The sequence below is a fragment of the Macrotis lagotis genome, chromosome 4 (genome assembly GCF_037893015.1).
Source record: "Macrotis lagotis isolate mMagLag1 chromosome 4, bilby.v1.9.chrom.fasta, whole genome shotgun sequence".
Lineage (NCBI taxonomy): Eukaryota > Metazoa > Chordata > Mammalia > Peramelemorphia > Peramelidae > Macrotis > Macrotis lagotis.
Window position 1 is genome coordinate 163,255,822 of NC_133661.1, and position 25,062 is coordinate 163,280,883.

Consider the following 25,062-nt stretch of genomic DNA (forward strand, 5'->3'; position numbering starts at 1 on the left):
AAAGAGTGAACTAAACTAGCAGTGTCAAACTCAAATAGAAATGAGTCCACTAAACCATACATTAAGATTCCTGCAGATTGACATTGACTGAAAAAGTCACATATTAAGATTAACTTAGTACTATTGTAATTTTATATATTTGGTTAAATATCTCCCACTTAAGATTTTGAACATTAGAGTGTTGATAATTATGTCCTGGATCTATTCTAGTTAGCATCACAATGGAAGAAGGCATCAAAAGTATAGAATAGGAAACCAAAGCTAAGTAAAACACAACATTTAAGAGTTTAGTGAGCTGACCCTGGAAGATTTATCCTGGCTTCAAATCTGATCCCAGACATTTACTAGCTGTATGACCCCAAGCAAGTCATTTTGTTTGCCTCCCTCCATTCCTTCTCTTTCAAATGAGTTGGAGAAGAAAATGGCACATCACCCCTATATCTTTGCCAAGGAAACCCCAAACGTGGTCATAAAGTATACTAGAAATTGAAAGACTCAGCAATAACAGCTCAATTTGCATCAAGTGCATGAGATTGCAACTGAAAATATCAGTGTATCTTAATCTGTCTTAAGGAAATGTGTTATAGTGTCTGGAGGGAGCTGGTAGTCCCTTTTGAGTGTGAGTTAATTGCTATTCAAGCCACTTTTGTGTTCATTCTTTAAAAAAGACACAGTACAATGCATTTGCATAATATCAAGATACTGATAAACTGTAGAGCACTGAGAAGAGAGCAAATAAAACTGTAGAATCTTGAGATCATGTTGTAAAAGGTTTAGTTGAAGGAATTTGACATGTTGAACCTAAAGAAAAGAAGACAATGGAAAAATGAAAGCTATCTTTAAGTATTTGAAGGTCACTTAATAATTACCTAGCTGTGTGACCTTGGGCAAGTCACTTGCCCAAAATTAGGATGGTTCTGTCTGTCCCCCCAAGACAGAACAAGAGATAATAGGGAGAAGCTGCAAAGAGGAAAATTTGTATTTAATGTAGGGGAAATTTTATTTTTTTTAGTTTTATTTTTTGCAAGGCAAACAGGTTAAGTGGCTTGCCCAAGGCCACACAGCGAGGTAATTATTAAGTGTCTGAGACTGGATTTGAACCCAGGTACTCCTGACTCCAAGGCCGGTGCTTTATCCACTACACCACCTAGCTGCCCCGGAAATTTTCTTAATAAATAGAGCTAGCCAAAGGTGAAATGGATTGCCTTGACTGGCAGTTAGGAAATTCTCCTAATTAGAGTTCTTGCTAGCAAATCTGGAATGATCACCTGTTGGATTTCTTATTGAGAGAATTCTTGTTCGGGCTTAAATTACCTAAAGGACCTCTGAGAGCCCTTCCATCACTTAGATGCTATGTAGCCAACAAATTAAAGATTTACATGTGCATTTACCCATCATATCATTTTCTCACTACAGCTAATTGAAGGTGCTTCTGCAGAGCAAAAACACAGCCTTGGCATCACAAGCATGGACTACTATTACTATCTGAGCCTGTCAGGATCCTACAAAGTTGATGACATTGATGACAGGCGGGAATTTCAAGAAACATTGGTATGAATGGATCCTATGACTGAGTGGGTTCTGCTGAGTGAACTGTTGGTAACCACAGTAGCAGAAATGACCAGCCTATCAAGGGGAAAAGGAAAATTGCCAGACATTTCAAATTGGTCAGGCTCTTATTCTAAAGTAAATGGTTAAACAAACTTAAAAACAACCACTCTACCAAATATCTAAGGTAGAATTAGTTAATTTTCTGAGACATAAACAGAAAACAATCAGTTTTATGCCATATTTTACTACATTCCTATCCTCAATTTGATGATTACTTTGTTAAAGATGGTAGTGAAACAGAATCATGAAAGAAAGAGGAGGCTTTTATTAAATGCTTATTAATGCCAAGCACTGAACTAACATCTTTACCTGCCCACCACAAGCTTACTTTCTAAGAGAGACTGTACATAAAGGGGAGTGGTTGCCAGGGACAGGTACTTTGGTTTGGGATGTTCCTTGGGTGGTAAATGGAGAAAAAGATTGACACACCCTATTCAATAGCATGACTCTGTCTATCTGATTATGGTTTGGGAGGGACTGGTAGGGGAGGAACAAAAGGAATGGGTGGCCAGGGTAGAAAGTAGCCTGGCCAGCTCTGGCTTGACATAGAAGGCCATATGAATCACTCACCTATTAGGACTGAAGAACTAAGTTAAAGGTTAATTAGTATAATTCATGGAACACCTATTATTGTTTCCTCCCCACATCATTATTAATTTCTTTTCTTCTTGCAAAGTTCTCAATTCAGCCTCTAAAACAGGTATTCTTGGTGTCAGAGCATTTTTTTTATATTTTGATTACTGTATTTCAATATAATTGGCTTCCTTTTTAATGCTGTGTATTTTATTTTATGCATTTAAAAACATTGTTCTGACAAGGGTTCACTTGACTGTCAAAGGAGTTCATGATGCAAAAAAATATTAAGAATACTCATTCCAGGCTGAATACTTTTCCAGTTATGACCAGGAAAGGAATATATGAATAAACTCTTTTTGGGGACCAACCTGAGCTCACTCACTTTGACACCCTCCCAAGAATTTCTAGGTCAACTTATTAAGCCAAGTTATTTCTTTTCTCTTAGACACCCAACATCTTTTTTCTCTATAACCCAACCTAAACTGTGACTCATTCTGTTTATGGCATATCTCTGAAAGACTGGAAGAGCTGATGAGGAGTATGATTTGTTTGTGTAACTCAGGTACCTTTCCTTTTGTAGCATGCAATGAATGTGATCGGGATCTTTGCAGAAGAACAGGCCCTGGTGCTACAGATTGTAGCTGGAGTACTCCACTTGGGGAACATCAGCTTTAAAGAAGTTGGCAATTATGCTGCTGTGGAGAGTGAAGAGTGTAGGTGCCTCTAAAAATTTGATAGAATGAATATGTATCCAACCTAACTGCTCTGAAATGGCCAGTAACTTTACCTAGCAGGCACTGGAGCTCACAATTTCAATGTTGATATTGATACTGATATCTTTTGCTTTTAATCTTCTTTGTTTCCTAACCTATCCTTCTCCTATATCTTACCCAGCAAGCCCCCCATGCAACAAAGATTAAGAACAAAATTCAGCAAAATTAACCAACACATCAATAGAGTCTGACAGTTTCCAGCAGCATTGCACATCCACAGTCCTGCACCTCTGCAAAGAAAGAAAGAAAGTGAATTTTTTCATCCTTTCTTCCAGGTCAAACATACTTAATATTATTCATAGTGTGTTTGGCTTCTTGTTTTTGTTATTTCCATCTGCATTGTGCATTATTTTCTTGGTTTTTCACTGGACATCAGTTCGTATAAGTCTTTCCATGTTTTTGAATTATTCATGTTCATTGTGTCTTATGAAATAGTATTATATTATTATAGGCATGGAACATAATTTGTTTAGCCCTTCCACTTTCAATTAGCATTTATTTTGCTTCCAATTTTTTTTTATCTCTGAAAATGAATATTTTGTTGTCTGTAATCTTTCCTGTCTGGGACCTTTTTTTTTAGGGATATGCTTTGTAGTGACACCTCTGGGTCAAAAGATCAGGATACTTTGGTTGCTTTCACTGCATTTTTCTGCATTGCTTTCTGGGTTAATTAGACTAATTAACGAGTTAGCAGATTTTTAGAGGCATAATTGAGCCACACAAGTGGCTCTCTAAAGTCTCTAGTTAAAAAATATATAAAATTTGAGATTTGGCCATTCTAACATACACTGATTTGAATTTATGACTTATTATGAGGGGTAATAGATATTGCCCAGTTTCCATGTCTCCCACCTTCATGGTACACACAAACAGCAATGCCATTGTAGGATGAGGAAAAGAATCCAGACCCTGGTAATCTTGGAATATTAAAACAGAATTTCATCTCTGGATAAAAGAGATTTATTTTCTCCAGTTAAATTTGAAAAGTAAATAGCAGAAAAAACTTTCTCTATGCCAGCAAACAAAACTATAGGGATTAATCTTCCAGTGGAAACTCATTTTTTCTACATTCACATCATTTTTTTATTTAACTAATACTGGGATACATATCTCCCCTACCCTTATCCAGCAATCAGTCACTTTTGCCATAAATATATAAAGATAGAAGAGGGAAAAACAGTTCAACAAAATTATTCAATGCCTCAATTATGTTTGGCAGAATATATGCATTATTTCATATCCATAGTTCCCCTTCTTGGCAAAGAAAAAGAGAAGTACATTTTCTCAGCTCTTCTAATTTTCCAAGTATCAATGATGATTTTCTTCAGGGAATAACTTCAATGGCTATTTTTGCAGTATAGAGAAAAATGGCACTTCAGTAAAACAAAGTCACTAGTTAACTATGCTTTCAATCTATCCAAAACTATTAGGGAACACTTCTATGCTTTCAAATTGGAAGCTCTTTGAGTTTTTCAGTTTTAAAAGGTCCTGGTCTTTATCATTCAATTTCCTAAGATGTAGATGACTCTCCTGTCTTGTTAGAGAACCCACATATCCCATAACCACCCAAGAAAACATTTATTTCTTTGCATCTCAGCATTCTTCAGGGATGATAAATTTAGAAATTTAGGAATAAATAGTATCCCACTCATTGCTGACAGTGCAGTGGAAAATCAGGCATGGGGATATTTCCATTCCAAATAAGGCTTTTTTTTTGTTTTTTCTTTTTCTGATAAAGGAGGAAATACTGTTCACTCCCTACTTTCTGATATTGTCAATCTTGATAAAGCAAATATGGTACATTTCATATATAGTACTATGTACAAGAGTTTAGAAAACAAGAGCATTCCTTAATTGGTCAAGTTTTTTTTTCCCCTAGATGATACACATACATACATACATACATTGCAGATACTCACCAGGATCACTGATACTTGCTCTATGACATATATAGTTTGGGGTTCATTGTGATTTTTACATAGATAATAATATTTTCCTTGGCTCTGTAGACTTGTTACATTAGAATCCTTTGCATCCTATTTATATCCCAGGACAAAATCATGAGACTGCAGTTATTTCTCTTGGTGTTTGAGCCAAGATGAAGTGGTTTGTTCCTCACTGATGACAGGAGGAAGTGACCTCTTCTGCCAATTGGGTAAAACCCAGCACAGGCTGAATCTCTTTGGCCTAAACTGGTGGTAAGATGGACTCAGATAATCCCATTCTAATTTAGCTAGCAAACTTCCTCTTAACTATCCTGTTTTTAGGAAGTCCTGGAGTTCTTCCAAAATCGAAATCTCCTGATTAACCCAGAAAAGCAAAATTCCCCTTAAAAGTATCAGTTTGATCCAGCTAAACTTTGACTAATGAAAACTTACTGTAATTATGTTATAAAAATTTTACATCTTTTCACCTCAATATTTCAGAAATTTTTGGAAATGGAAATATACAAAAGTATATTTTTAAGAAAAATGGAAATAAACAATTAAAATTATTGTGGGAAAAGATGAAAAGTAAAATATGAAAGTATTTGAAGCTAGATAGCCCAGTGGATAGAGTTCCAAGCCCGGAGTCAGAACGACTCATCTTTCTGAATTCAAATCTAACCTCAGATATACATTGGCTCTGTTTCTTTGCCAAGAAAAACCCAAAAAGGGATCACGAAGAGATGGACACAAATGAAAAATCAATAATTCCTTTTCCCCACCCCATATTGATATGTTTGATTCACAAAATCTCCCAAAAAGTTCACATCATTATCTTTTCTTTATTACTTACTTACAATTGAAATTATGAATATTTTAGTAAAAAATGAATTTTGCCATGTTGTATTTTTTAGGTGAATGATATCTGGGCTTTTTTTTATGCAAGGGAGAATTGATAAGATGTAGATGAATGACTGGTTTATAAAATCTTGCTGGCAATATGTATAGTATCCTATCTTTTCTACTGCTAACTTCTTCCATAGTTTCTCCCCCTATGCCTTGGTTTACATTCCAACATTCCCTTGGCCCTATATATTTGGAACTTTTTAATCCAATTCCCAATTCAATCTGCTTCAAAGCCCCATGTTTCCTAATTCTATAACATATATGGTATGTATTCCTTCCTCTCTATTCATACTTCTTAGATTATTATAATAGCTTTTTCAATTTTTTTTGCCCTTTTCATTCTCTCCTCTATATTGCTACTAGACTAATGACTCTTAACCTATTTAACCCTGCTCAAAAATTTTCTATATACCCCTATTATTCAATTCCAAATTCTAATTTGGTATTCAAGAACCCACCAAAAGCTAACACTAGCCGTCTCTTTCATACGATTCCCCTTCATAAACCTTTACCTATCTTACTCTAAATGTATCTTCTATTTTCCAACCTCTATGAATTTATTCTCAAGTTCCTTTACCCATGTCTTTCTCACTTTAAGTCCTTATATATTTGTGTTAATTCCCTATATATCTTAGACTGTAAGCTTTTAGGAGAGATAGTCTATGTAGATTTTTTTCCCAATCATTTCTTTATTCTAGCTGCACTTGGATAAGGATAAGGATAATCAGCTGCACTGATTTTATTTGTGCAAAAGCTTTTAAATTACATTTATTTTTTCTTGTCTCATCTCTTCTGCAGATTTACTTTTTTTTCTTTAATCAGTGCCAAATAGTTTCAATGATTATGATATTATTTGAAGCATAGAACTATTATTCTCCTTCATTCTTCCTTTTTCCCCCCCATTACTTTCCTGGAGCTTCTAGACCTTTTGTTTCTCCAAATGGTCTCTAGAATTATTTTGTCTAGTTTTATAAAGTACTCCCATGGGTAGCCTGATAGTTATAGTACTTAAGCTGTAAATTTACTTAAGGCTGAAAGTATGTTTTAGTAGATTGACTCCCAGATATTTTATGTCTTGTGTAATTGGGAGAGCTTTAAAATCACCCATCCAGGTGAAAAGTAAAATATTTTCATCTTGAAAAATAAGAAAATGTGTTTATTTCAACAGTTTTGGCCTTTCCTGCTTTTCTCTTGGGGATAAACCAAGACCGTTTAAAAGAGAAACTGACCAGCCGGCAAATGGATAGTAAATGGGGAGGCAAATCCGAATCTATTCATGTGACTTTGAATGTAGAACAAGCCTGCTACACCAGAGATGCTCTTGCCAAGGCCCTGCATGCTCGAGTCTTTGATTACTTAGTAGATGTACGTAAAAACAAATTAATTTCATTGGGATGATGTTATTTATTCAAACATAACTTTTTATTGTAAAGCTATTAAATACTCAATTTTCACTTTCCCTTCATCCTCCTCCCTCATCCTTGAAATATACCCTGTCTGGTAATTTGCTTTCTCAATGGGAGAAGTGAGGTGGGAGGGAGGCAGAGAATTTGAAACCCAAGATTTTGGAAGTAAACATTGAAACTTATTTTTGCACGTAGCTAAGAGGAAAAAGAAATTAAAAATAAAATAACATTAAAAAAATAAATGAAATATACCCTGACTTTCACTCCAGGGCTTATCTAGCTATTCGTGTCCAAAACTGAGTCTTAAGATGCTTAATGCTAAACTGATAGGGTTATGAATTCTGAATGAGAAACTGATCAAATTATAACAGAACACCGAAATATTAAAAATAAAGCAAATGAATGCTGTAGGTCTTTTCACTCCTAATAACCCTTGATATTTGGAACCTGTTTGTACATTCGACAGTCACACTAGATTACTTTCACTGTAGAGTTATTTTGATGTTCAGGCAGCTGTGGTGGTCAGTTTATGTGGATTACCTGCTACAATGAGAATGAGATGACCCCATATACCTTACACAGAACATGTAACATGCAACAAATGGCATTTTGTTACTGTCTGTAAAAGGTTTAGCCATATCCAGAAACAGGAACTACTCAATCCTGAATGCTTTTATTTCATCAGATTATCAATTCAAACAAAGAAAATAAAAATGCAAAATTAAGTGCAATAAACCACAGAAAGAGTTATTCATTTCCCAAAACAGTACCATACCAACAAAGTTTTTCCTCGAAAGTTGGGATTTTTATTTACAATCCTAGACTCTGTCAAAGGATATTGATGATTCTTGTAATGTAACCTCTTGGGTTCAGTTATACTTCAATGAAATCTATCCAGATTAGAACTGATTCTAATTTAAAGGATTCCACAGAAGAGATGAGCCATGTCAGAATTAAGCAACTTTGGGGGGGGGCTAGGTGGCACAGTGGATAGAGCATCGGCCCTGGAGTCAGGAGTACCTGAATTCAAATTGGGCCTCAGGCACTTAATAATTACCTAGCTGTGTGGTCTTGGGCAAGCCACTTAACCCCGTTTGCCTTGCAAAACCCTAAAAAAAAAAAAGTCCCAGCTTTTTCTCCTTTCCTTGTATTTTGGATCACACTTGTAGTTTTTTGGGGGATTTGTTTTGTTTTTACTCATTTTGCTATTTGAAGTAGTACTTCATGTGATGAGGAAGAAACACTGGGTTTGGAGCCGAAGAACCTGGTTTTGTAAGCTGGCTCTCATTACATGTGAACTTGGTCAAATAATTTAATTTGCTTCAGTTTTCTCAATTCCTAAAGAAGCTAATAATACTCCCCCATACATAATTCTCACAAGGTTATGAGGACAGTGCCTTGTGAACCTACATGGACTCTATAAAGACATAGTGTTATTGTTGTCCTAAGAATTTTGTGAGCCAAAAGCAGAATGTCAAAATAAGGCCTTCTGATGTGAAGACAGTATTCTTGGAGAAATATTTCAGTTCATTGAAATTGTTCCACAAAGAAAGAGTGATTACTTTGTTTTTCTGAAGGAAAAGTTTTTGATAATTTTGTTGTTTATTGTCTCTTAGTCCATCAATAAAGCAATGGAAAAGGATCATGAAGAATACAACATTGGCGTCTTAGATATTTACGGCTTTGAAATATTCCAGGTGAGATTTAATGCAGAAGACAGGGTGAATGGTTGGGGAGAAGGATGAAATATTTCACAGGAGTTACAAGAGATGTTCTGGCTAATAGAAGAAAAGTGTAGATTTATTTTAGTCTTTTTTTCTGAGCATTATCTGTTCTTTACTTCAATAACTTCCCATGAATACAATTAAACCTGTGAGAAATCAGGCTTCTAATGTTTTTTATTAAGACTCAAATGATACCAGTTTTATGCTTTACTGTAAGACTAGAATGACCCCAGAAATGGGTATTTTTTCCAGTGCTTTTAACAATAAACTCAAAATAAACTGAGTCAATTTTTTTATCTTCCAGAAAAATGGCTTTGAACAATTTTGCATCAATTTTGTTAATGAAAAGCTACAACAGATTTTTATTGAATTAACACTAAAAGCAGAACAGGTAAGTCAACACCTGGTTCCCTCCCCTGGTTTTCTGCTTGGTTTGGTTTGATTTTAAGTTAAATTAGTTGTATGTTAGAACCTGCTCCCTTCCCTTTCTTCAGGTTTGTCTGGGATAATGAAATGCCTCCTTAGAGAATCAAGCAGAGAAACCCAATGATATTGTCAACTTAGCATATTAAATGATAACATCAAAGGGTAACACTTTTTTCCCTTTCCTTAAGAAAAGAAATAGTGAGTCTGATAACAGCATCTAGAATTTGGAATCTGACTTAAGCTAATTTGTTTTGGTTTCTTTTAAAGAGTAGCAAGACTTGTTTCTCAATAAATGAAATCAGTTCCTTAGTTTATTTGGGGAATATAACATCTTTCAGCAGCTACCTCCTTTACTTAAAAATCTCAGTGGTCTCTTGTTGACTACAAAGTTAAGTTGAAATTCTTTATCTTCCATAAGTTGAATCCATATTACTTTTCCATTGTCCACAAAGTTACATAAAACTCTCACATCAGCTACTCATTCATTCCATCTTAAGTTCTTTCCACCTTCAAGGCTTTCTTCATGCTACATTTCTTTCCTCTCTTTACCTTTTTTACCTGGCAAGATACATATCCCCCATCTAGTCTTACCCTCCTCCTGACCAAAATCTTATTTATTCTTACAGACCCAATGCAGGCTCCATTTTCCCCCATGAATCCTGCCTGCATCAATCCAGCCTAAATTGATCTCTGTATTTCCTCTCTTTGGGATCTATTGTCTATTTTAGATCTTTTCTTATCACATCTATCTCTATTGTAGATATCTGTTGCATACAGAAGACTTTGGAAGTCAGGAAATGTTAGGTTATATTTTTTTTTGTATAACCCTCCCCCACAGTAGCTAGCATATTGATTTGGTGCATAACAGGTATAGAGGATTGATTCATTGTTTCAAAAAGTTAAATATTATTGCTCTATTCTTATCACTGTTTGATCTGTTCTTGGATAGAAATAATTTGGTGTTGACAAGTTGGAAATAGTAGAAATAAAACTTTCTCTAGTAGGTCCTGGGCAAAGTAACCATTTTTGAGTGAACATAGCCCCACATTCAGTTTCTTTCAACTTGCATACATATTATTTCCATACACTGAATTCCTGCCTCCCATCCTTCTCTTCTCAGTTATTCTAATGTAGTGAGTTGAAATTCTCAATAGCCCTCACCTACCCTACTTCCAGGGAATTGATTAGATAAGTTTCTAGGCAGATTTTTTTGCTCTTTTGTTTTGTTTTTTGTTTTTTCTTGTTTTCAACGAGGTTCATTTTTGTTTCATAGAGAACAGTGGTATAAGCCCATAGAACACAATGCATACTACATAAGACTAAATTTTCCATACCACTAATGTAATAATCAGCATTCACTTGTTATATTAAATTTATAAAGTATTTTAATTACTGGTCAAAGAAATGTTATTGGTCCTACACCATAATCACCCAACTGATAGGCTTTTTAATGATAATAAAGAACTACCAAGCCTCTGTGTTAAGTTTTTTTCTAGATGTGTATTTCTAGTTGGTCAGTCAACAAGATATCTTTGAGACAGACTATGCACTGGAGAGAGTTATGAAATGAAAGTGTCTGGCTATCTTCAAGGAGCTTATAATCTAGTAATAACATGCATATGATATAAATAAATAAAAAGTAAATCTTGTGGGCAGACTACTAGTTTATAAGGCTTTAGGAAAGAGTTCATATGAAAAGTATCATTTGAGCAGTTTAAAAGGAAAAAAAGGGAGAAGTAAGGAAAAGAATGCAGTTCAAACAGGGGGACAGCCATTAAGCAGATGCCCAGAGATAGTAGATGAAGTATTGTATATAGAGGTGCTATATTCATCTCTTGGCATCGAACTTTAAGAAAGATGTTAAATTCTGGAGAGTGCCCAGAGGAAACCAGACAATTAAGATAAGATGGTAAAGGAAATTGAATATATGTTGTACAAGGATTGATTGAAGGAACTAGAGATATTTAGCCAGGAAAAGAGAAGGGAGGAAGGAGATGAAATATAGAATGTCATAAAGGCCAGCTACAGTTGTAGGCAGAAGCCTACTCTGCTTGCACCATTATCATGTCATCGTAGAAGATCATGGAAATTTTCATTTCTCTCTCTTGCAGGAGGAATATGTACAAGAAGGTATTAGATGGACTGCAATTGAATACTTTAACAACAAAATTGTATGCGATCTCATAGAGAACAAAGTTGTAAGTGTTGGACCTGGCTACATTTCCCTGTTCCCATATTGATCATTAAATTTTTCTTGTGCTTTTCTCTGTTTAAATATACACAGAATTAAAATTTAAATATAAATTAGTCTCAGAATATTGCATATTTCTTTAGGTTCTGCTGGTGTGTTGATTAGTTATAATGATGTTTCTCTCTCTCTCTCTCTCTCTCTCTCTCTCTCTCTCTCTCTCTCTCTCTCTCTCTCTCCCTCTCTTGCTCTGTCTGGGTTATGTGTCTCCTTCCCAGCCCCCCAACCCCCACTTTCCTACCTCCTTCTTCTACTTCCAATTTTATCTTTGTTCACAAAAGCTAGCTCTCTAAGAAGGGGTGTAGGGAAAGATATATTTGGAAACAAAGGTGATATAAGATAAACATTATCAGAAAAAATAAATAAGATCAGTCTTTTAGGTTTAGTGAGGAATTCCACAGGGATGAATAAATGATTTTAGCAAATAAATTATTGTATGAATATATGTATATATATATGCATGTAGATGGATAGTAAGATAATTTTTTTAATTTTTTTAAATTTTATTTATTTAAGATGATGGGGTTAAGTGGCTTGCCCAAGGTCACACAGCTAGGCTACTATTAAGTGTCTTAAGATCACATTTGAACTCAGTTCCTCCTGACTCCAGGGGTGGTGCTCTATCTACTCTGCCACCTAGCTGCCCCAATAAGATCATTTTTTAAAAGTAATCTGATATTTTTCTCATGAAGACAATTTCAATAGCTTACTCAAAGTTAGTTGTCCATCTCTGAGATACAGTAACAATTTTCTCAAACTATGTGCCTTTGATCTTAAAAGTTGCCTAGAGCATGACTGTCCAACCTAGTTTTAAAAGTTTTTATTGAAACAATAGATAATATGGGGTGGTTAGGTGGCACAGTGGCTAGAGCACCTGCCCTGGAGTCAGGAGTACCTGAGTTCAAATCCAGCCTCAGACACTTAATAATTACCTAGCTGTGTGGCCTTGGGCAAGCCACTTAACCCCATTGCTTTGCAAAAACCTAAAAAAAAATAGACAATATATATTTATTTGCCTTTTTAGTGAGAGCTCGGCATCAGTCAGCTTCATTTACTAAAGCATTTAGTAAATCCATAGGCGACCACACAAAATCACCCTGCAACTACATGCTGCTCTGGGCCACATTTTGGATAGTCCTAGCCTAGAGCATTGAGAGGTCAGATCACTTTTTATGGTCATATAACTAAGATATTAAAACCTGTTAGAATTTGAACCTCAGTCTTTCTGAATCTGAGACACTTCTCTGATCACTGTCATGATACCTCTTAGATATGTTATCATATTGGAAATATTTCAGAATCCCATCTCTTCCTGTAGCTTTCTTGGGATTAGGAAAAATAGAAATAAAAATGTGGATTAAATCAATTCATCAAATTCCTATCACTTATGGGCCTGACCCTTGACTCCCTCTTACATAACTTTAAATTAAACAAATAAAAACTGGGGTGGGAGGTAGGGATAAAAAGTCAAACTCATGCTTGTTTCAGGAAGAAAATAACATGTGATTTTAGTTAAACATAAAGGGAATTAATAGCCTTTCATAGAAAAGTCTTTTTTTACATCAATAAACATAATACATAGCTCTTTTCTTGAAGGATCATTAACTAAATTCTTATATTAAAGGAAATGCTTTCAAGATAAGGGTTGCTTACATCATCTATATAATTTCTAATTTATATTAATTTGACCTCTTTGATTTATCCAACTAGAATCCCCCGGGGATCATGAGCATCCTGGATGATGTCTGTGCCACAATGCATGCTGTGGGTGAGGGTGCTGATCAGACACTACTTCAGAAACTTCAGATGCAGATTGGAACCCATGAGCACTTCAACAGTTGGAATCAAGGATTTATCATTCATCATTATGCAGGAAAAGTATGATAAGCATTGGTTTCAGAAGGGAAGGAAAAAATTCAATGTTTTGCATGAACTAGTCAATAAGCATTTATTTAATGCCTTTTGTATACTAGGTACTGAGAATAGAAAAACGTAAAAGTCAATCCATACCCTCAAGGAACTCACAATATGATGTGACATTTTTGTGTCCAGTTCAATTCGTGGCTAATGCATGGAATGAATCCTTTTATCAGAGTTTGCTACTGATCTCTGAATTTAGTCCTGATTCATTTGTGCTATTATTCATAAGGAGTTCCAGAGTGTGAATGAATTTAGTGAGATACCATCATCACTATGGGGAGTTGGGACACCCTCTAAACAGAAGTGTTATTAGCATCATCTTTTTAAATAAGATAACAAAACATTTTTGTATTCCTTTTAAAATAAAAATTAGTTGAAGGAATTAGTCTGTGCTTACTAATTTTTAAAGAATGAAGCCCTACCAACCCATACAAATGAATTTTCCTTCTAGAGTAAAATTCAGAGTTATTGTATGATCAGCAGAATTGTCACCTGCCCATCACACTGGTGAACTGATGGCATTGACATAGCATGTGCTCAATCCAAAATACAACATTTGTTCAAATCAGAAAAATGTCTTCATCAATCATGAAAATGGTTTAGTATGGATTCACCAAGCTACAAGTCTAGTTATTTATTTATTTGTTTGTTTGTTTGTTTATTTATTTATTCGGTCCCAGGTATCCTATGACATGGATGGCTTTTGTGAGAGAAATCGTGATGTTCTCTTCATGGATCTGATTGAACTTATGCAGAGCAGTGAACTGTGAGTCAGAATATATGCATATGATAATGTTCCTGGGATTATTGATTTAGATCTGTTTGGGAAAGTGCAAGTAATCTAGTTCAACCTCAAATGAGGACACTAACATCCAAAAAGATTAAGAGACCAAGATCAGGAAGGCATAAATCAGGATTTTCACTCAGGTCCTCTGACTGAAATCCAATTTGCCTTCCATTATACCATCCTTCCTTATGCTTGGTGGTTAGCATCTTAGTCACCCAGCAAGATTTCTCAAGGCTAGAATGCAATGGAATGGCCAAATCAACTTAGAAAAACATCCTATTTGTCATTCATCTTTTTCTCAAAAGTTTCATACACTTCTTTAAATTTGGTTTCGCAAGACAGTGGGCTTAAGTGACTTGCCCAAGATTATTAAGTATCTGAGGCTCTATTTGAACTCAGGTCCTTCTGACTCCTGGGATGGTAACCTATCCACTTCACCTTCTAGCTGTCCCTTATATACTTTTGAATCATATTCCTACTACAAATCTAGGCTTCTGTGTTCCCACTTCAATGATCCTTCTGAATTCCCTCTATTTCCCCCCTTATCATAAAGTAGTTAGGTCTAGAGCTCCCCTAAGATTTTCACTGAGGACATCACACATGAGAATTCTTTGCGTCTCTTTTCATTCCTGGCATGGCCATCCCTGATATTGCTAGAACATTCTTTGGAATGGCCTAGATGCATCAAAAGTCCAAATGAGAAGTTTTTTTAGAATTCTCATAAAGCAGGGGCAGCTAGGTGGTGTAGTCGATAAAACACCAGCCCTGGAGTCAGGAGTACCTGAGTTCAAATCCAGTCTCAGACACTTAATAATTACCTAGCTGTGTGGCCTTAGGCAAGCCACTTAACCCCCTTTGCCTTAAAAAAAAAAATTCTAGTAAAGTGAGAATTTTTGCTTCTTTTCTTCAAGGACCTAGTTTTCAAAGAAATTTTTACATTAGTGCTTTAAAGTTGGCATAGGCTATCTCATTTGATCCTCACCCTGACCCTGAAAAATTGGCCCTATTATTATGCTCATTTAATGATGAGGAAACCAAGTGTGAGTAAAATTAAGTGACCTGGCTAGCATCATAGCCCTACTAAATGAATGAGGTTGGATTCAAACTCAGGTCCTCATGCCTCCAAGTCCTGCCTGCTATCCACCACAGCACATAACATGGCTATATATCCTTATTCCCTGTCCAAGTTAAGTGAAGCAGAACCCCAAGGAAAGAATCTGGATAATTCCAGCAGTTCTGAGTAGCCATTGGGAAGTAATTAGGGTTTGGCCCTATATCATTAAATTCACTGAACAACTGCTTTTCTCTCTATTAAATTTATGCATAATCAATAGCTTAATTTTTTTATAACATTAAAATCCAAATGCCACAAATGTTCATCTGTCGGCAATCAAGAAATACTTATTAAGGGACTTGGATGCACTAGACACTAAGCTGCTGTCAATTGTACATCCCTTCAGATTCTAGAGGTCATGTTATGGTCCCATTGAGTTCACTGGACCAAAGCAGAGTGAAGAGTTAGACCATCAGATCAAAACAGTGACTATATTATATTATATTCAGGTTTTAATTTCCTGGGGATACTGAATTGCAAGGGCAAATAAAAGAGAGGAGAAAAGTAGGGAAACAGGTTTCAAAAATCAGTTGCCCGGCTTTATATTCTAGTGATAACTATAGTATCTTGGAATTCTTTCTCATGTCTGTTGTTTACTATTCCCTAAACTCTTGTACCTTTGTACTTGGATTATCCCACTGTACCAGGTATTTCTAGAATACCACTCTAGAAAGAGAATTTTAGCCACTAAAGCTCTTCTCCAATTTCTTACTTAATTTCTTGCTCCTTTTGTTTAGGCCTTTTATAAAGGCTTTATTTCCGGAAAACCTACAAGCAGACAAGAAAGGACGTCCAACAACTGCTGGAAGCAAGATTAAGGTATGTTTTGTTTTGGGGTTGATATTTAGTCTATGGTAAGGAGAAACTTACCCAAGAGCCAGGGACTGGACTTCACAAGGCTCCAGGGCAAAAGTGAAGCCAAAGAGATAGGAGGGGTTTGATAAAGAAAACACTGATGCAACTGCTTAAATAGAGGTTCATAAATCATCAACTGAATTTACCTTGGCTGAGTATAAGTCCCAAATGGATAATAAAGTCCCTTGACTGACTATTATTCAGCAGATGATAATCAGCTGCTCTTTTAAGAGGAAGTGGATTTTAGATGAAACTGGAGGAATTTTTGTTAAAATTAAGAGGCAGGATTCTGATTCAGAGACACGTCTGGAAGATTAGTTCCAAACCTATCTTAGAAATCAAGGCCTGAGACTGACCAGTTTCAGAGCTTCATGGACATGAAATTTTGCTGTACTCTTTTAGAAAATGTTCATTTTATCGCAGACTTCACAAACTGTGTTGATTGTCTTGTTTGTCTGTTTGGATGCTCAAAGACAAGAAGTTCAATATTTTTCGACATATATTGCATATGTACAGTGTATAGAACAATACTCCAAAAGAGCATTGGTATGGTCCATTGATTGAGTAGTCAATTTGGAGTTAGAAGACCTGGGTTAAAATATTTTTTGTTTTGTTTTTTTTGCAAGGCAGTAGGGCAATTTTGCCCAAGGTCACATAGCTAAGTGTCTGAGGCCACATTTGAACTCAGTTCCTCCTAACTGTGGAACCAATACTCTCTCTACTGCATCACCCAGCTGTCCCTGGGTTCAAATCTTGACTCTCCTGGACAAATGACTTCCCTGGGCCTCACTTTCCTCAACTGTAAAGTGAAGGGGTTGGATAGATAACCTCTGAGATCCTGAAGTCTACAAATATCTCCTTGATAAAGGAGACAAGTTAAATGCAAATGTAAACATAGGAGCATTTTTTTCCCCATTACTCCCTAATACAAAGTTCATTTTTCAGGCAGACTATATTCTTGATTGTTCCAGTTTCACCCCCACCATCCCACACATGTACCTCATTCTCTTTCCCTAAATGGCACTTGAAATGCCATTCTCCCTTTCCCCAGACGCATTTATCCATCTTTCAAAGCACAGTTCAAAACCCATCTCATCAACTAAGCCTTCTGCAGTGACTTCAGCCAGCATTTCTTCCCACTCTCTTTGGCAATATCCCCATATATTATATGTATCAGAAGAGTAGGCTTACTCAAGAATAATGTAGATAAACCTACCATAATGTTAAGCAAAAAAAATGTATAATAATTCAGCACTTTATTATATTCTGTATTATATTGTCTTCTTCATTTATTTGTATCATCTCCTTTCTCCAAAGGAATTACAAACTTCTTCAGAGCATGGGACAATATTATATACTTCTTTTGTTTCTCGGAGACATAGCATCTTCTTATTTCAAGTGTTTTTCCATGCTTTCTCATTTAATTATCACAATAACTCTGTGACTAGATAGTATAAATAGTTCTATACCCATTTTATAGATGAATGAATTGAAGCTCAGAAATTGTCTATCTGGGACACAGACTTAGGTTTGGGGATTCGGGTCTAATGCTCTTTACACTATGCTTCACTATAATATCCTCAGTCATAATGTTGTGTTGATTAAGGGTTGAGAGGGTCAGGCAAGGGACAAGATTAGAGTTGTATGGATTCATTATGCTTCATAGAAGAAGTAAGTTGGAAGCTGGCTTCTGAGAGAAGAGGAAAAAGTCTACATGTGTCTAGGACGACTGGAGGGTGGAGCAAGTAGTCAGCCATGGACAGTCATTGGATTAAGTTGGCTGTAGCTCAGTGTCCATGGCAAGAATATTCATCATGAAATAAGAGAAATTCTCAGAAGCCACAAACATTAATATCTGCATGCAGCTTATGACTCATCAGTTCAGCTGAAGGTCCAGATTTTAGCTCTGGGGTGGAAAATCTGGTCACATGGCTCTCAAATGCATATTCAAAGGACCCAAATCAGCAGGCTTGCACATGATCCATCTTTGGAACTAGCTGAATTTTCCCTCATATCTGATTCTTGATGTATAAGGATGCCTATAGAAAAGGTGATAATCTCTTATTTCAGACTTAATGTTTCCCTCCCTCCCCACCAATAATTTTAATTATCACTTAATAAATAGCTCTGTCGCACACACAGGGTTAATGGCTAGTACTTCCAGCCAACAATTGGAGGTTCGGTATCTAGTGTAACTTTCAGTTTATCCAATGATGTCTGAAATTTGCTCAGTTCTGTTCCCCATCATACCCTACTTCTTATACCATGTGGTTCACTTGAAATAGGCTCAGGAAAATACCGACCACCATCTCTTGTAGAGGGGATTGCTTATAGTACATACGCTATTATTCTTAGACAACTAGGGCAGACTTTGGAGTCAAGAAAGATCTGATTCAGAATATTACTTTTGATACATACTCACTGTCAGATTATGAGCAAATTTCCTCCTTATCAGTGCCCTCGGGAAACGTTCTAAGACTATAAGTTATAGGTGTATTGCTGATCTTTATCAATGGAGAGATTTTCCACTCTGAGAATTTTACCAAACTGATGAAATTCAATTTTAGTTTAAAATGAAGTAAAACATACCATACTAGTCTATTATAAAATCATTTAGAGACATTCCTTCCCAATGGATACATTGAAATTTTAAGATTTGTCTACAGGTTCATAACTTTCCATTCTCCATCTTAAGAATTATTTCCCCCCCTTGAGGAGTTTCTTGAAAAACATTAAGAGAATTTTACTGCATTGCATAATGATGTACGTGGCAGTTGGGAGAGGAGAATTTCTTCGCCACGGTTGTGGGAATATGGAGTAACAACAGTGTTAAAATCTTTGCCAATGGTACTTGAATACCCAGTTTATGAGATAGGGGAAAAAAAATGTTTCATTTGGTTCCCACTGAGCCAACTATAAATTAGCAGAAAAACATGGTGAAACTCTCAGCAAAAAAAAAAAAAGCTTAGTGAAAATCCAGATGCTGCTCCTCCTGGTTTGTTTTCTAGGAGTCTATGAAGCAAAATGCTCCTTTCAGTTGATCAAAGTCCAAAGCAACTTGGGTGGAGGACAGTTGAACTCTGAATCCTCCAATAAGACACAGCCTCTCCCACAGGTGTCCATAGCTCCATCATGCTCAACTTCTACTTCCCCTTTCTAAATTGTATTAGAGACTTCAGCTCTAAAGAGTCATTTGGCCTTTAAAATATGTCTTCTAAAATTATCCTTTTATTCCCCTGCATTCTATTTAATCTATTTAATCTGATTTCCTGAGTCACAACTAGGACAGAGAGAACGGACTTTACTCTGGGACCTTTAGCACTAATATCATTTCAGCAGTATAGAAACAACTGAGCTTAATATCTAGTTTGGCAAAACTAGGAAACAACCAGATGCCAGCTAAACTTCAAGAGAACCAAGTGAGCTCTTTCTTGATCCTCTGATTCTACATGTTAGGCATTCCTGATAATGTCCAAAAATCTACAATTCAACTGAATTTGTCTTAAAACTTTGACTTGTGGGGGGGCAGCTAGGTGGTGTAGTGGATAAAGCACCAGCCTTGGAGTCAGGAGTACCTAGGTTCAAATCTGGTCTCAGACACTTAATAATTACCTAGCTGTGTGGCCTTGGGCAGACCACTTAACCCCATTTGCCTTGCAAAAACCTTAAAAAAAAAACTTTGACTTGTGATCATATTCAATACTACTTGCCCTTGGTGTCAAAATTGCTAGTCATGGAGGATATCAGAAATCAGTGCTTTGTCCCATAGCCCTAAGTTTGGCAAGGATTTTTCTTTCTTTTTCTTATTTTCTTAATTCTGAATTTAAGAAATAAAACAAGAATTCCATAACATAATAAAATAGAAAAAAGAATTTATATGAAATTGCAAATTTATTGAATATAACTTGTTATTCCTTTTAAATAAATAATAAAGTTATCATGTAACTTTCTTTTTTTTTCTTTTTTCTTCCCTTACCCCACCCTAGAAATGGTTACCATTAAACACATATATAAAAGTAAAATCATTATGTATATATATATATATATATATATACATATATATATATATACACACATACATACATACACTTCTATTTAGCATTTCTTTCTGTGCTAGGTAAAGAAAGATGACTAGGAAATTTTTTTAATTCTTCACTCTCAGAGGTATGCTTCTTCCAGTGAACATGTTTAAAATGTCATTTTCAATAAGCTTTTTACACCAACCCACAATATATTGAAACCTGCAGTGGGGAAAGTTGTAATGTGGAAGGAATAACTATTTGAATCACCACAGTTTACCATAGCAAGCAGCTTCAGGAACCCTCCTGATTCTAGGATTCTATAATCCATCTACTTCCAGGCCTTCCCTAAAGTTCTCCTGATGCTCTTCTGTAAAGTGGAAGCTTCCCTGGTTTCTAAAAGGTTTTGATAGCACAGAACTCAGATCTTACTAGTCAATCAATCAATAAGAGTTTATTAGTCCCTACACTGTGCTAAGTCCCTTGGATATAAAAAGAGATAAAAGATAGTCCCTGCCCAAACCAATCTAATGGTCTTCCTGACCAAATTGTCTCCTATGGTTACAGTATTTTTCCCTTTAATACTTCTCAGGTCCATAACTTTGTCCATTTGGGTGCTCCTTTATCCAAAATAATGGACACAACCCTGCTACAATTTAATAGATGATGTTTATCAGTTCTGGTGACATCAAAATTTCATTTCTCCTGCTACTATTCAAGAAGAATCTCCCTAAACTTAGTTAGGCTGGTTCTCAGGCAACATTCAACCTGTCTAATTTTTGGTAGGACCTATCAGAACCTCTGACTTTCAGAACCCAGGATCTCTTCTATAACACAGAGGGTAACTAAGTAGTACAGTTTACTCTATCAATGATCCCAATAACTTGAAAGCCCAACTATAAAAAATCCTACCTGTCTCTTAAGAGGGACAGCTTGGTGACATTGAAGTGAGTGCCAGAACTGCAGTCAAGAAGACTCATCTTCCTGAGTTCAAATCTGAACAACATATACTTTCTGTAAGCCTGGGAACGTCACTTAACAACCCTGTTTGCCATCTGTACAATGATCTGGAGAAGAACTCCATTATCTTTGTCAAGACAATTCCAAAAGCATTGGATACAACAGGAAAAAAAAAAGATATGATTGAAATGTCTCTGAAAAAGATCCAAAGACCATAATGGGCAAGTGCTATTTATCTGACACATTTTCTCTTTTGTGTAAAGTTATAAAAATTGTATCATGAGAAATAGGAAGATAGTCATCAGAGTATTTGGGATGATGTAGAGGTAGTTAAATCAAGGCAAATAAAAATGGGGAGATGTCTCATGCCTGAACTGTCTCAGCATAGGGTTTACTGGTATCCTTCAGACATACAACCTTTAACTTGTTGCACCACATAGCTCGGTGATGCAGTGGATGCTGTGCCAGACTTGGAATAAGGAAAGCATATCAACTCTAGCCTCAGACACATAAGTAGCTGTGATACCTTAGGCAAGTCACTTGACTTCTGTTTACCTCAGTTTCTTCATTTATTAAATAAGGATAATAATAGCACCTCCTTTACAGGGTTTATATGAGAGGATCAGTTGAAAAGTACAGATAGAATTCTATAAACCTTAAAGTTATATATATATATATATATATATATATATATATATATATATATATATATATATATGCTATGTACTGTTATTGTACAAAACAATATAATAAATGAATGTCTTTGTGAAGAAAAAAATCTAAATTTTGGGTAGTTGTAGAGTAAATCATTGAAAATAGAATTGTAGTAGAGCATAATGGGAAAATCATTGATTCAAGATAAACATGGCTTCCAATCTAAATCCAAATGACTGCATGCCTTATATGAATATTCAGTCAGTCAGTTAGCAAGTATTCAATCAGACTCCAGTGGTCTTTGAAAGACACAAGATTTCTTATAAATACACTTATTCTTCCCCGTCAACATTAATTTTGCTGTCCTAATCAATAAGGAGAAAATAAAAAATCATTAGATATGACCCCATAGCCTTCATGGATCCTGTAATCCAGTAGGGTGATTAATTTGACACAAATTATTATTTTAAAAAGACTGAGAAATTGAATAGACCGAGGTTTAACCTTGGAAGTATAACCCCTTCATTTTATAGGGAAAGAAATGGAGAACCAGGGAGATTGAGTGACTTCTCCATTGTTACTCAAATAAGATGCCTAGCTGGGATGTGAGCCCAGATCCCCAAAGTAAGATTCCTTCCAAGATAACATACCTAGACCTTCATGAAAGAGCAAAATACTGTGAGAGTTTAAAAGAGGAAGAGATGTATCTGGCTGATAGGACCTAGGTGGTAGACTAGATAGTGTTTGATTTGGATAAGATTACCTGATTTCAAATCTTAGACAAGTCATTTGCCCACTGCCTGCCTTAATATCCTCATCTGTAAAATTAATTATAGGAATTTATGGAGATAATTATTGGTACCTACCTCACAGGATTTTTGTAAGTATCAAATACTTGAGCATATGTAATGTGCTTTGAAAAGTTTCAAATGATACATAGAAGCTAACTTATATTAATATTATTGGAGACAATCAGGAGATGGCATGTGAGCTGGGCTTTTGGGGCAATGGGCAGAGAGGCATTCTGGTACAGGGAATAGCAAATTAGTTGAATCTTATTTAAAGGGCACATTTTGAATGCATTCTTATATTTTAAAAGTTTGTATTAGATGTTTAATGAAAAAGCAATCACAATACTATGGGGGGGGGAATCTGTGAAACTTTTAGTAATAATATTGCTGATGTTCACCAGCTATGACTTGAGCCATTTCACAGTGCTATTAAAACCAATTTGCTTTGATCTCTCTTGCCAAATTCTACCCTAGAGGATATAAGTGGATCCATTGCCACTGATTTTGAGCAGAGAACAGAGAGATTAACTGATCCTATACATGCTAATGTTTCGAGGTCATACAGAGAAAACCTTTGGCAATGAAACTAAGTAACTATTAAAAGGATTTCAAATGAGCTTTACATTCACCATTTTCTTTCGGTTCTCATTATTTGAATGAAAATGAACAAAACACATTTTTGGACTATCTGCGCCATGTTTGTACAGGCAAAAAAGTGCAAATTAGAAAAAAACATTACTCTAAAAATGATGAAGTCTGTGAATTGCTAGTGAATTGCCCTAAGGCCATATAAGCTTAATGTTTGTTATTCGGATCTCTTGGGCATTCTTCCAAATATGAAAAGCTATTACAAAAGAGATTTGCTGAGAAAGTTGACCTATGGAATAATGCCACATATTCTTTTTCATTTCATAACATGAAAGATGAAATTCTTACTGTTGCCTGTCCTTGAAATTCTGTGAAAAATTAAATGCAAAGGAGCTCTTGGGAAGAAATTTTGACCTGGTTTTCTGTGATTATAGTATGACTTAGAGCATCATAGAACTATAAAGGATCTTAAATGTGAGCTAGCCCAACCCCCTCATTTTTTTCATAAGGCAACTGAGGCCTACAGAAGTTAAGTTTTTCAAGTCAAGCTATGGTGGTAAATATTTACCAACCATCTACTCTCCCCAAAAATGTGTGGCCAGGGCACACTTAAGTTTCTTTTTTGCTTGTTTGTTTTTTTAGAGGCTTTTTTGGCAAGGCAAATGGGGTTAAGTGGCTTGCCCAAGGCCACACAGCTAGGTAATTATTAAGTGTCTGAGACTAGATTTGAACCCAGGCACTCTTGACTCCAAGGCCAGTGTTTTATCCACTGCACCACCTAGCTGCCCTCACACTTAAGTTTAAACGAGGTCATTCACATTTTTCCATCCCTTTAGAAAGTCTAGATTAACCACATAATAAATTGAACCCTGATTTTTAGCATTCATATATATCTGCAACATTTTGGCTCTTTCATCTCTCCTTGCTAGCTCTAGCATACCCTTAGTTCAAAGTCACACTAGTGACTGACAACTTGGATACTGACCTCAATTTTAACACTCTTTCCTCTCTACTTCCGACCCAGCCTTGTTGGTGAAGACAAACTTGAAGGCTATAGAATGTGATATGGAAGAAACTAGGAATCAAAATCCTTAAGATGGCAAAAGATATTTCGATTGAACAGACTTTAATTCAAATGAAAACAGAGTGGGTTAAAGCTGCTGACAAGGTAGTGGAAGTGGCATATTGTGGTACTTACAATATGAGACATAATGGAGAATGATTTAAATGCCAAAAATCAAAAGACTGCAAAGGCTGTGAAGATTTTTGTCTTTGATACTGGAATTAAGCCTACAGAGAGTTGACTGAATCACACTGCCCAGGAGGCTATGCCTTTTTATATTCTTCTGTGTGAGAAAGACAAATTTGATACTTTGATTAGAAAGATAAAACAATTAAAGAATTCATGAGCACAAACTTATTCCTAAAAGCTTCCTTCAGGTTTTGTCACAGGTTTAGTTCAGTTTCTTAGTGTGATCTCTGGCACTCAGGGTTAGCAAGAGTTTAAGGAAGAAGACCCATTCACCCTTACTCATAGTCTTAGTCTTGCTGCTCAAAAATGAAAGAGTAATTGGTCCCTGCATCAGGAGAAACCTCACTTTCTGACAGTACTGACTTAGAGCAAGTCACATTTCTTCACACTTCACTACCCTTGAAATTATAACTCATTAAGGATCTGAGATGTAGAGTGTAAGTGGGTATACCATGGAGACTTTACCATGTTGATTTATATATTTTTGTTTTTTTGTTCAAGTGAATATAATATAATATGGCCTTGGA

General features: G+C 35.8%; 1 protein-coding gene across 1 annotated transcript in view; it reads left to right on the forward strand.

Moving 5' to 3' along the window:
• Nucleotides 1-25,062, forward strand: part of MYO1E (myosin IE) — a 248,439-nt gene that overhangs the window by 132,437 nt on the left and 90,940 nt on the right. The window contains exons 8-16 of the mRNA XM_074234549.1: nucleotides 1,417-1,551; nucleotides 2,768-2,900; nucleotides 6,960-7,156; nucleotides 8,814-8,894; nucleotides 9,226-9,312; nucleotides 11,459-11,545; nucleotides 13,306-13,473; nucleotides 14,196-14,281; nucleotides 16,154-16,235. Coding sequence (XP_074090650.1) covers nucleotides 1,417-1,551; nucleotides 2,768-2,900; nucleotides 6,960-7,156; nucleotides 8,814-8,894; nucleotides 9,226-9,312; nucleotides 11,459-11,545; nucleotides 13,306-13,473; nucleotides 14,196-14,281; nucleotides 16,154-16,235 — 1,056 coding nt within the window. The remainder of the gene's footprint in view (nucleotides 1-1,416; nucleotides 1,552-2,767; nucleotides 2,901-6,959; nucleotides 7,157-8,813; nucleotides 8,895-9,225; nucleotides 9,313-11,458; nucleotides 11,546-13,305; nucleotides 13,474-14,195; nucleotides 14,282-16,153; nucleotides 16,236-25,062) is intronic.